Source organism: Choloepus didactylus, chromosome 9 (genome assembly GCF_015220235.1).
Source record: "Choloepus didactylus isolate mChoDid1 chromosome 9, mChoDid1.pri, whole genome shotgun sequence".
In the NCBI taxonomy this organism is placed as follows: domain Eukaryota; kingdom Metazoa; phylum Chordata; class Mammalia; order Pilosa; family Megalonychidae; genus Choloepus; species Choloepus didactylus.
Window position 1 is genome coordinate 82,567,014 of NC_051315.1, and position 11,991 is coordinate 82,579,004.

Genomic DNA, 11,991 nt, shown 5'->3' on the forward strand with positions numbered 1-11,991 from the left:
CTAAGCATAGAAAATTGGCAAGGGGAAATATTCATTGAGTAATTACTACGTGCTAGACGCTAGTTGGACCATTTACCTGTGATCCCTCATTTCATCCGATGGTTCAACTATGACCTGAAAGCTTAACCATCTGTCCTAAAGGTCACACAGTTAGTGAGTAGTTCGAGCTCAGGTTTGTCTCTACATGACATAAAGAAAACTTTATTCCTTTTTTTTCAGTTTATAATGTTTCAGTCCTCCACCCCACCCCCCATATGATTTTTGGATGTATAAAAGCAAGTGCAAAATAGAGAAGAAAAGCAAAAATGGGGAAGGGGTCTAACTTGAGAAAGGAGGGGTAAGCTTGCAAAGAAATTTAACTGTCTATCTGCTTAGGATTATGGAATGAAAAATGCAAGGCCAGGTCGGACAAGTTGTTTTTAAGTCCTGCTTGCTCACTGAGTTGCTAGGTGACCTTCGGCAAACTACCTCACATTTCTGGATCTCAGTTTAAATATACCTAAAATGAGGCGGTTGAACTGATCTCCAAGTCCTTCCAGCTTTGCAGTCAAGGACCCCTTCCTCATCCCTGTCTGTTTTTCCTTCGTTCCGACCAGCCACCATTGTCTGAACTCGGTTCTTACTCGACTACACACTTTTTAACATACCCACAGGATCCTAAACCAAACAACCGTTCCTCGTCACCACCGGACTAAAGGGCAGGCGTAGAAAAAGCAGGAATACCCTGAAGTTGTAAGGCAACCGCCACCAGAGGAAATAAGAAACAGCAAAACCCGCACTGCGCCCCGAAGGCGGAATGGGGCGAGAGGCGGGGCGGAGAGGAAGGGCCGAGAGCTGATTGGAAGGCTGTCAGGCTGCGCTGACAACTCCGGGGCGGAACCACGAAGGCTGCGCGGGCGTCTCCGGTTTATTCCCGCCCCTTCGCTTCCCCTCCCCCACGCCGGGCAGGAGGGGCGACGGGCGTGCCGACGCCGTGTGACGTCACAAGGGGCGGGGCGGCCGGAGGGTCTTGCCGGCGCTCGGGCGCGTTCGGCAGTCGCTGTTTGGGGCACAGGGTGTGCGGTTGCTTGTGTTTTGCTCTCGTTCCGCTGTCACAGCCTGTCCTTTCCCGGAGCCCGGGACAGGGTGGGCGCGCGCCCGCGTGTGTGAGCGGGACTTAGGCATTCCTCCTCTGCTTTTTTTTCTTTTATACAAAGAAGGGGGCAGTTCTCACGCTTGCCTTCCTTCCGCCCCGTTGGGAGCGGGATTGGTGTGGGGAGTGGCTCGTCTTTTTTTCTTTAAACTTGTGAGCGTTTTTTTCCCCCTATTTTTAAGGCTCAGTGCCACCTGGGCTGGTTTCCCCGGTCCCTGACTAACCGCTTTCTGCACCTTCTCTCGCCATCCCCGCCCAAGGTCGCCCCTCCGCCCTTGCCCCTGGTTCGGGAGGGTGGGAGGCTTTGTCCCGCTCTCTGCCCACCCGCGTCTCCGCAGCCGTAGCCGCACCTGCCTCAATATGAATGGGGTCAACGACCCACCTCTTTTTATAAAAGATATTAAGCCCGGACTGAAAAACTTAAATGTCGTCTTTATTGTGCTGGAGATAGGTAAGTGGGGTGGCCCGCAGTCAGCTCCGCCACCCGCTGTGCGCCGCGGTGCGGGGGAAGAGGGCGCCGCCTCGAGCCGGGGGCTTCCCCCCTCCGCCTCCCTTACCCCTCCCATCCCCCCTCCCACGTGGCCCGGGTGGCCCTGATCCGGGCTCGGATCCCACCTGCGGCGAGAACCGGGGGCTCAGCCTCGTCCAGCTTCCTGCCTTCCACATGCATCAAAATCCCGAGGAAGAGTTAGAGAACCTTTTTGGAAGAGTCCTCATTATCTAATACAACCCCTTCCCCTTTCGATGTTTAAATTTTCACAGGACGCGTGACCAAAACCAAGGACGGCCATGAAGTGAGATCGTGCAAAGTGGCAGATAAAACGGGCAGCATCACCATTTCCGTGTGGGATGAGATCGGTGGTCTTATACAGCCAGGGGATATTATTCGGTTGACCAGAGGGTAGGTGTGCATAAAAGTGGGGGAAAGTGCTTCCAAAGTAACAGTCTACGGAATGGGGATTAGTTGATTTCCGGCAGATCGTTAAGTTCTTAAGTTCCGTGTGGTTTCTTTCTGTGGGCCACTCCGAGGAGTTGTGAGATCCTTCAGTATTAAATTTGAATGGTGGACACCCTAGCCATTAAAGCTGTTTCAGACGGGTATTCACCGCCCCGCCTCCCCACCAGCTACCTAGTTTACAGCTTAATTATATATTATAAAATACTATTCTGGGAGCCATTTAACCTTTTTAGGAGATTGATGTAGCCAGTACTTTTTCGTTATTTAATTCAGGTACACTTGTCTCTCAATTCTTTTTCACCTCCCCTTCCCTTTTTAATGTTGAAATCCAGCCAACATGTTAGTTGCACGTGTGTTATTTGGACGGTGTGGACATAAAATTGTAGTTAGGAAATTTAGCAGTTTCTCTGTTATGTCAAGTAATTTGTACTCGGGTGTAAAAATTAAGATGGAAAGTTTGTATCTGGAAGGCCTATTATAGAAAATGATTTCTTGACCTGCTGTAAAGTCGATGTACAAAAACCAAAATGATACACAGAAAGTGTTTGGCAGAAAGACATCTGTGATGTGTTCATCGAAGAATCAGTTGACAGATGGGTGGCTCTAAGAAATAATTTTGCACAAACTTTTTTTGGTTAGTAGACTGCCTTTAAAAAGTTACCGAAAATTCATCTTAGGAAAATGAAAGAGCAGAAAATGGTCTTGAAAATAGAATTTGGAAGCTTTTATTATTATCAATATAGTTATAATAATTTATGGGTCATAACTATCCGAGATGTGGGTGGAGATGGATGTTGCCGTAATAAATAGGAACTCAAAGTAGTGTTAGAGCATGCTGAATGTTGGAATTTCAAGCCTTTTGATATTATCTTAGAGGCCTTACAACATCTGCAGGAAGTGACTTGTATCATCAAGGCCGAAGTAAGAGTCAGGACTTAGACATTTTATCCTCATACACTGGCTCATTATGACAGTATGCCATTTAAATATCCACATCTTTAACTTACACAAAAGAGAATTCTTATGTGGGTGGATGTGGTGAAGATTTATTTGGCATAATTAAAGTTTTGGCTTCCAAAATATCTTGCATCCAGTAATTAAAAGACTATACACTCATTTCAAGTATTTCATATTCTGTAGTTTCAGAAAATAATAGATGGTTCCAGAGACAAATTTGTAGAAAAATTAAATTCAGTAGGTATAGCATCTATAGAATTTTAAGGAGTACAGTTTGAAGAATTGGACACTAAAGAAGCTCTACTACTTACTGACTTCAGCATGACCTTAAGAAGTCGCATACCTCTTATCTTCAACTTCCTCTTCTGTAAAATGGGAATAATTCGTTCCTTGCTAAAATAGCACACCCAGCTTGGGGTCCAGCTCATTGTTAGACCCTTACATACTGGTTGAATCCAAGAAGAGTAGCTTTTGAAGAAAGGCATACCTGACGTTTAAATAATGGTAATTTGAATATTGACATGTTTTATCAGAAAATCCTGCAAACTTGATCTTATTGATCTTATTCCTGAAACAAGTGAATGTTGACATTTTAATTGTAGTAACTGTTCAAATTGTTTCTTAAAGTATACACTAATTTTTATTTTAGTAAGGCAAAAGGTTAATGCACTGTCTCTTAAGTCATACTTTGTATAACCTCAGAGTGGTGAATGGAATCATAATAAATAACCCTTAAAGTGAAGGGGACTTAATTTTTGGAAATAGCAAATTTTTATTAACCTATTTTAAAAGATGAACTGTAACTATGATTGGCTAAGCAATATTTAGTTCATACTTGTCATTTTTAAGTCATGAAGTTGGCCTAGTAGTCCTATAAGGAACCGTTAAACCAAACCCTGGAGTGATTTTATAATTTTAATTAATTTACATTTTCTTAGATTTGGTTTAGGATTATTTTATTTAGTGATGCTGTCTGATGTTTTCAGAGTAAACAATTCTTTGGCCAAGTTCGTGCTAAATATTGCAATTCTGAAAGGCAGGTAGTTGTAAGATTTGGTACCTTAGTTTTTTTCTTGTTTTGGAAGCACCTTGATTAAATTCTGCCAAATCTTCAGTAGCTTGTGAACCCTGTATCGTATGGAGGCTGAGGAAAAACTGTTGACAATATCTGATTAGACCAAGTAAATGAGTCTAAAGGTAAACACTAATCTGTTGATTTTATATATCCTGTGGCCGAAGTTGAATTTCTGCTTAAATTTCTGCAATTGAAAATTCTTCCTTTGTTGATTGACTAAAGATGTGATCTGGGGTACAGCCAGTGCTTTTCAGAAAGATTATTCCTTTATTTTTTAGGATTAGTTATAGTTGAGATACTTGGGTCAAAATATGGCAGTACACTTTTCTTTGTATTGTTTCTTACTAAGTAGCCAGTTAGATTTACTGTGTTTGGCTTACTGTGGTAGACAGACAGGGCTTGTTCTCTACCTCCACCCAAATACAAAAAAAACAGCAACAAAAACAGTGGAAATTAAAGATTTACTTGAATTATGTAGAAGAAAATACACATATTTCTAAAGAACAGCTATTTCTTTTCTCTCTAGGTATGCATCCATGTGGAAAGGGTGTCTGACACTTTATACTGGAAGGGGTGGTGAACTTCAGAAAATTGGGGAGTAAGTATTAAAATGTGTTTCATATAATTGAATAAACTACAAATAATATCTACAGAATAACTGGTAGGTATAAGCTATTCTTCCTTGGCTTTTTTGACTGGTAAACTGGATAACTTCAGCAGCTTAGCTGAAAAAATAACTAGTTGAACAGCTATCAATACTGTTTCTTATGGTTTAGAATGTCAGTTTTTCCCTGCAAAGAGCCATACAAAGCTGCACTTGAAACCAGCCCCAGTGGGACCATTTCTGTAGGCTTTAGGAACATGTATCTTTCAGATTTCCCAAATGCCATTTGAATTAGGTTCTTTCTTCTAGTGATTTGCCAGATAGGAAGCTAGGTATGAGTTTCAGGCCATAAGTTTAAAATTTTATTTTCTCTGTTTATGGATGAATGCTTACTCGTGTTAAAAGGACTTGTAGCAATGAAAATTGAAGTCCTCTATTTATCCACAGTCTAGGTACGGTGCAAGCAGCCGCAATGCGAGCTTCCGTACACTACTACCCTGGTAATGATCTCCACCCTGGCCTGGAGGAACCATCCTCTCTAGGGGTGTAAAGGTAATTCAGCCTCCACGCTAGCCTAGACTCTTGGGTCATACTCATCAAGTGTGGTGTGGGCAGTGAGCCAAATGGTTAGTCCATTCTGTTTGGTTAATGCTCAGACATCCACTTAAATGCCTATGAAATTGGAGGATATTTAAAGAGAGGAAGCCACAAATGGCACCAAGGAAGAAAAAAGGAAAACTCTCCCACGCTGAAGGGATGAGATAACTTTGGCAAATGCTTTGTTAATAATGGAAAGGAAAAAAGAGCGATCTTGGCAGTTTTTAAAGATCAGAAACTGGTAAACTTTGCCTTCACTAGGAGGAAAAGTCAGATTCATGTATGTTTGTATTTAGTGGTATGAGATAAGTTATAAAAGTCGTCAGCATCGCTGCTACTGAAAGGTTCAGGATCCTGTCCCAATCTTGACTTTAGAGAGGAGTTGCTGAATACTGGAGATTAGTTATGTCAGGAACCACTGGAGGTCACTCAGTTGTTAATGACTGCTCTTTGTCAAGGTCAGTCTAGGATTTACCAAAACTGGTTTCAGTTGCTTTTTGGGGAGCTAAGAAAATGCTTATGTGTAATGTTGGTACAAACCATACAATCAGCTTACAAGAAGCACGGGTAAAAAACTGTTGGCTTGATATAGCCAGTTATCTTTATTTGTGGCCACAGAATCCACTCTTAACCTTGAATGATTATCTTTGCAGATTCACAGTGATTGGTCAAAAGAGGGACTGCATGAGAGTGTGTGAATGGATCAGTGCAAATCCATCACCACTACTGGAAAAACCACTGGAACCCTTTACATGGCTCAGTAGTAATAGCATCTGTGGAAAAACAGGACAAAGTTGTGCTTCTGGTTCCTTGATCTTTGACATGATTTATTTTTTGCATTGCTGGAAAAGAATTAAAATACAAAACAATATTTTATATATTGTAGGCAATCAAATGTTTGATGTTTTTATGAGAGATAAGCATTAGGAAGTTTTGGTTGTATTTAAATAGAGTGAGTTAGCCTGTTGCTTTTTAGTTAATCCATTTGCCCCTTAACTTCTTCATTCCTTTATATTATGCTTGTTATATAAAGAAAGGTTGATTACCTTATTGCAGAAGCCATTTAACTTGACCTTTAACTTGATTTTCTTTCAGATTTTGTATGGTTTATTCAGAAGTGCCAAATTTCAGTGAACCCAATCCAGATTATCGCGGACAGCAGAACAAAGGGGTAATTAATATAAGGCTAATTCTGACTGTGTACTGTAATTCTATGGGTACTTTACCAATTTTGATACTCTTGGTGTAATGACAGTTTTAGAAAGCATATTTTTAAAATCATTTTGCTTGTATATGTTTTATGACAATGTATATGTATCTGTAGTTTCATATATTAAATATATGTGCCATTTGGCACTGGAGGGGTGGGGAGTACTATCAGGAAATATAATAGCATGTAACAGCAGCTATAAAAGGTATGGGAAACAATGAATATTTTAACATTGAATGGACTTGGACAAATCTTTAAAAGTTAAAAATTTAAAAATATTAAGAATAGATATAATATCTAGTAATAATGCTATGAATGTGATTTTTTAAAATGTTCATTTGGTTAAATTTTAAAAATTACTCTTTAGGCTCACAGTGAACAGAAGAATAATTCCATGAATAGTAATATGGGTACAGGTACATTTGGACCAGTGGGTAAGATTTTTTTTTTTTTTTCTGGCATATTTGTAATCATGCATAAGAATGAAGGAAAGATTTAGAAGAAAAATAATTGTCTTTAGGCAAAAATTATTACTAAAAGGAAACTAAACTGGGAATTCCCAAATATCTGTTTTTTTTAGAAAGCAGATACGCCCTTAAGCTAATTGATTCAGCATATTCTTTATTTAAATTTTTGAATCAGGTACTGGGGATACATGGTGAATATGGGCTAATACTGAAAAATCTAAGTTGTATGTGAAAAAGTTACATGTTATTTTTCCATTGATTTTTTTAAAAACAAAATTTCAGTAAGCTAGCAATTATAATAGATGCAGAATTATTGATTGTTTTGGTGCAACAAAAGCCTCTTGATCTTCAGATTAATAGCTTACGGTAATTTTTCACATACTGCTGGAAGCTGTCTTTGTAGAAGATTAGCCTTTACCCCGCAGATGTCATGTTGATGGTTTTTGCAGCCATGTTAAGTTTCTTTTAAGTCTTTATTAAATAACTGAGGCAGTCATTTGTGGTTGGAGTTCATTAGGATGACTGAAATTTTATTTGACCTGATGGCTATGTGTTTTAGCACAGCTGATCATTATATTGCTTGAGAAACTTTGCTTTCTTTTTCTAAAAACAGTTAGAATTACATTGTCTCTTTTGAAACATTATGAGCCGTATTTGAGCCAAATGCCAGTACTCATAACACTATTTTGCCTTTTTCTCTTTTCCCTTATAGGGTAGGCAGTGTGTATGTATGCTTTTTTCCTACTCCATTTCTAATTTTGCTGCCCAAGATGGTCTTTTTTCCTTTCTCTATTAATACCACATCAAGGCAATATAGTTATAGTAATCATATGTTTGGAAAAAACCTAGAACCCACGTTGAATTTTCAATAGTTTAAAAGCAAAGGTGTTTGCTTTCCCTAATATTGTTTGTAAGCATTAATAGTATGTAATAGAACCTCAAATAAGTGTATATCTATAGGTCAGTAACTGAAAATAGTGATTAATTTTTTTTTTGTTTGTTTGTTTTTTGTAGGAAATGGTGTTCAAACAGGCCCTGAGTCAAGAGGATACCAATTTTCATATGCTGGTAGAAGCAGTGGCCGAGGACCTATAAACACACAGTTACCAGGAACAACTAATAATCAAACAGTTATGAACACAATGAGTAATGGCAGGGACCCTCGAAGAGCCTTTAAAAGATGACCTATGCCAAATTTGCACATGTAGTTTTTTAAACTACGTGCCCTACTTGAACACTTATTGCACTTTTATTTATTGTTAACTGTGAAAAGTATGTCTCTTTTGTTTCCTTTTACATATTTGGTTTGTTAAGAAAAGTTTGTTAAGCTGCTCAAGTCTCCTATGGAAAATGGGAACACTCTGAAAAGTAGGGGCATTCATTTTTAGAGCAAAAAGATCGTTGGATATCTTCTAAAAAACTTGCACCCATTTCATGGGTGAGTTACTTAAGACATCAGCTTTATAGCCTCTGTGAGTCTATCTTCTGTATACATTTTGTAATATTTAAAATAAGACTTAGTGGGAGATGTTCTTTTGTCTTAAATTTAGAACTTGTCAAGTAAAGCAATAACCACCAAAAAAAAAACAGGCAAAAAAATTGGCAATGCTAACAGCAATTTTTGAGTGTTTGTGACTCCAGGAATGATTGACTTCTTCATTGATTGACTGCCATTAAGAGTTTCCAAAAAATAAATCATCCTGTACTCTTGCTTTTTTACCAAAAGACAGATTGTTTATCTGAATTATGGAGTAGAATGTGATCTGTATTGTAACAAGTAATTTTTAGAAGAAAGATAACATTTATTTTGGGGTAGTGCGCTTAACATTTGTTACCAACTTTGTGGATTACGTCGAAGGAAAATTTAAAACTGATGTCTTGAATATTTATTTTTCAGACTACCATGTTAAATATTAGGTATAATTTGAGGGAGTTATAAAGTCATGATAAGCATCAATCTAATTATTTGTACAAAATAATTATGGTAGGTAAACAGTATAGTGAAGATGATTCAAATTGAATTCATGAGGAAATACGCAGTCCTGAAGTTATATGGTCCTAGGCACTTAGAACTGTGTTCAACCTGGAGTAAAAATCCTAGGTACTTTTTGTGTGTGCAGATTATGTGTTTGCTGTCAATGTTTCTGAACACAACTCACATAGCCTTATTAGTAGAAGTTAAGAAATGGCTCTCTCAAAGAAGTGAGTACAGCTTTATGCAGAAATGTAAAGGTGGAATTTGTGTCTTGTAAATGGTACCCAGTTTCACCTTTTCTGTAGGGTGGATTACTGGTAAAATTTTCGTTTGTTAGAATTTACCTCTTCTTAAATATTATCTTTTAAATAAAACTTGCATTAATGTTAACAAACCTACCTAATTTTTGCTTTCAATGACTCATAATGGAGAGCCCAGTACATTTTACTACTAGTTGTAACAATGACTCAACTTGGCAGTTCCTTAGCTCTGCATTTGTTGCCTTATTGTTTTTCCCCTACCTCAAATCACAAGATAATTTAAGTAGATCTTGTTTTCTGAAAACTGCATAGTGTTTGAATATAAAAATTTGTGCCAGATTGTTTGCTCTAATTCAGTCCATTTAACAAATAATTGAGTACGTGCTACTTATTAGATAGGAACTGTGTAGGGAGTGTTAAGGAAGAGAGCTTATTGATGGTCTGCAGTACTTTATTAACTGGGGCTTATACCTTTTAGAAGGAAGTTTTTTCTTTATTCATATATCTATATTCATATATCTATAATTGCAGTTAATTTGGCTTTGTTTGCTTTGTGACTCATTTTCTTAGGACATTCACATTTCAGAAAACCTCAAAAGAAGTTACCTAAGGATTGGGAGACAGTATATTTGAGTATATTTATTACCAAATTTTAAATATAGTATGTATGTTCTATGAGTATGTAATTTCCTGCTTTGATTTTGTTTTTTGTTAATCTAAGTGGGGGTAGGAGCAAGAACACTTAAGTTGTTTGTGGGAAAAAGAGCCTTGAAAGTGACATTAAAAGAAAGAATTTTGGAGTTTTGGAAAATCAAAAATACCGTCAGGTGTGGGTTGCTGGGTTTCTAATCGTGGCTTTCTCTCCTCACCTGTGATGCTGGACAAGTTATACTCAACATTTCTGTAAGTTTTAGATTCCTCAACTGTAAAACAAGTAATTGGCCCCCTTTGTAGGGTTGTTAAGATTTTACATTTTAGAATGTCTGGCACCTAATAAGCACACGAATGTTTGTTGTTTTTGTTATACCTATAATATCAGAATAGAAAAAAATTTAGGATTAGGTGTAGAAGTATTGTCATGCTTAAAATTAACATGTTGAGATTAAGTACAGAAAGACCTAAGCTTTTACTTTTATAATTAAGAGACATTTGCTTCAGTAATTTAACTTTGTTGTTTTGTGTGTTTTATCATTTATTAACAGATTTCTTTTTTCTTAAGGGAACCCTCAAAAACCAAAGCAAAGCGAATTACAATCCATAATGAATATTTGCTTTACCAGTCTACTTGGACAAGCACTCTCATCAAGAAGTTAAGAGGTGGAGTTTTCTGCCTTCCTCCTACCCAGTGCTTTCGGCTGTCAGCTTTGAAATAAGTTCAAACAACACCTACTGAAAAAACAAACCATTTACTCTAGAAACACACTACAAGAATTGGTCCCCAAATCATTTCTGTAAAACAGTGACTCTAAGTAGGATCAGACCAGCTTGCCCCTCATGCCTGGGAAGGTTTGGGAGGTGGGGGTGGGGATTGTTACACTACAGACACTGAAAGATGAAATCTATAGGGCCAGATAGTAAGTACAGTGAAGGGTGCAGTATGCTTTCTCATAGGCATTTAAACATTCAGGTTTTACTCAGTCTTTTCCTATAGTATGTCACATCTTTTGCTTTGTCCCTGTAGTCCTGGTAATTTTGTTTTAAATTTGAGGACAGTTCAACTTGAGTGTACCCTGAAGATTTGTCACCTTTATTTTTATCATTTAACATTTTATATTTAATTTGCTGGGTTGGGTAATAATGCTGTGGTATCAGGCTAAAAACAAAGGCTAGTAAAAATTTAAAGCTTTAAGAAATGAGAACTTTTAAAGTATGGGGAGGTGGTTAAGTGGCCCTAAGAAGTTTTCTCAAATGATATAAATTAGGGAGTGTTTTATAGACAAAATGGCAGCTGTTTTCAGTTTATATAGATTTAAATTCAGCTTAGTTACTTAAATGACTTCACTTTTCCGGTGTCATTAACAAATAGCTTGTTTGCTCCAAGCAATTTTAGGCTCCATATGACTATCCCTGTTATTTAGTATTTGGAAAGATTCTAGAGACAACAATCCTGAATCCACTTGAAAGAATCAATATGGACCACTTTTCCAAACTAAAATAACGGTTTTCTTTCTTACATCTAGTTTATTGGTATTCATTGCCCCATTCCTACCTCAACAGCCCCCCCTCCCACACACACACACATTTTGTAATCTGTCTACTCTGTTTTATCCCCTGCTGATGAACGTTTCTGGTAGACATAAATGGTTACAATCATATAGGGTAGTTTGAGAGGGGCAAAGCAGGTGTACTTGGCCACGGTGTGAAAATCCATGGAGGTTCCTATTGGAATTAGAGTAATTAAGCAGTCCCACATTTCACAAAGTAGTTGTAATGATTAACAGTTCTGGTATACTTCTGAGGAAATCTAATTGTGACCTTTGGAAAATAGCACTGTTGTGGATAGGATGGTATCAGGCTTTGTGAGAGAGGCTAGAAAAACAATGTATTTACTTTTCAGGTATGTTCAGATTCTCTCCAAATGCCTTCAAATTTGCTTAACTGGGAATGCCCCAGGGTTTTGGGTTCAGATACTGTAACCAAATTATTACAGGTTTCTCGGCCAAGGGTCTAAAGATGTTCCTCAAAGCACACATCAGTTTAGAGAAAGTCAAGTCCAAACTTGCTAAGGAGCCATTTAGTTAGCATTTTCCCCCAGC

At 38.0% G+C, this 11,991-nt stretch overlaps 1 protein-coding gene across 1 annotated transcript; it reads left to right on the forward strand.

Moving 5' to 3' along the window:
- Window positions 1-1,007: 1,007 nt before the first annotated feature.
- Window positions 1,008-11,408, forward strand: NABP1 (nucleic acid binding protein 1). The gene is made up of 6 exons (XM_037849912.1): window positions 1,008-1,583; window positions 1,895-2,033; window positions 4,649-4,720; window positions 6,419-6,494; window positions 6,901-6,967; window positions 8,015-11,408. Exons 1-6 carry the CDS (start codon window positions 1,493-1,495, stop codon window positions 8,182-8,184), a joined length of 615 nt encoding a protein of 204 aa, XP_037705840.1. The 5' UTR covers window positions 1,008-1,492; the 3' UTR covers window positions 8,185-11,408.
- The last annotated feature ends 583 nt before the right edge of the window (window positions 11,409-11,991 follow it).

What these genes read in the sequence shown, in the direction of transcription:
- NABP1 (XM_037849912.1), top strand. Translation starts at nt 1,493, where the DNA reads ATGAATGGGGTCAACGACCCACCTCTTTTTATAAAAGATATTAAGCCC. An exon ending in CTTTATTGTGCTGGAGATAG is followed by an intron (nt 1,584 to 1,894) that starts GTAAGTGGGGTG and finishes AAATTTTCACAG; the next exon opens with GACGCGTGACCAAAACCAAG. An exon ending in AGGTACATTTGGACCAGTGG is followed by an intron (nt 6,968 to 8,014) that starts GTAAGATTTTTT and finishes TGTTTTTTGTAG; the next exon opens with GAAATGGTGTTCAAACAGGC.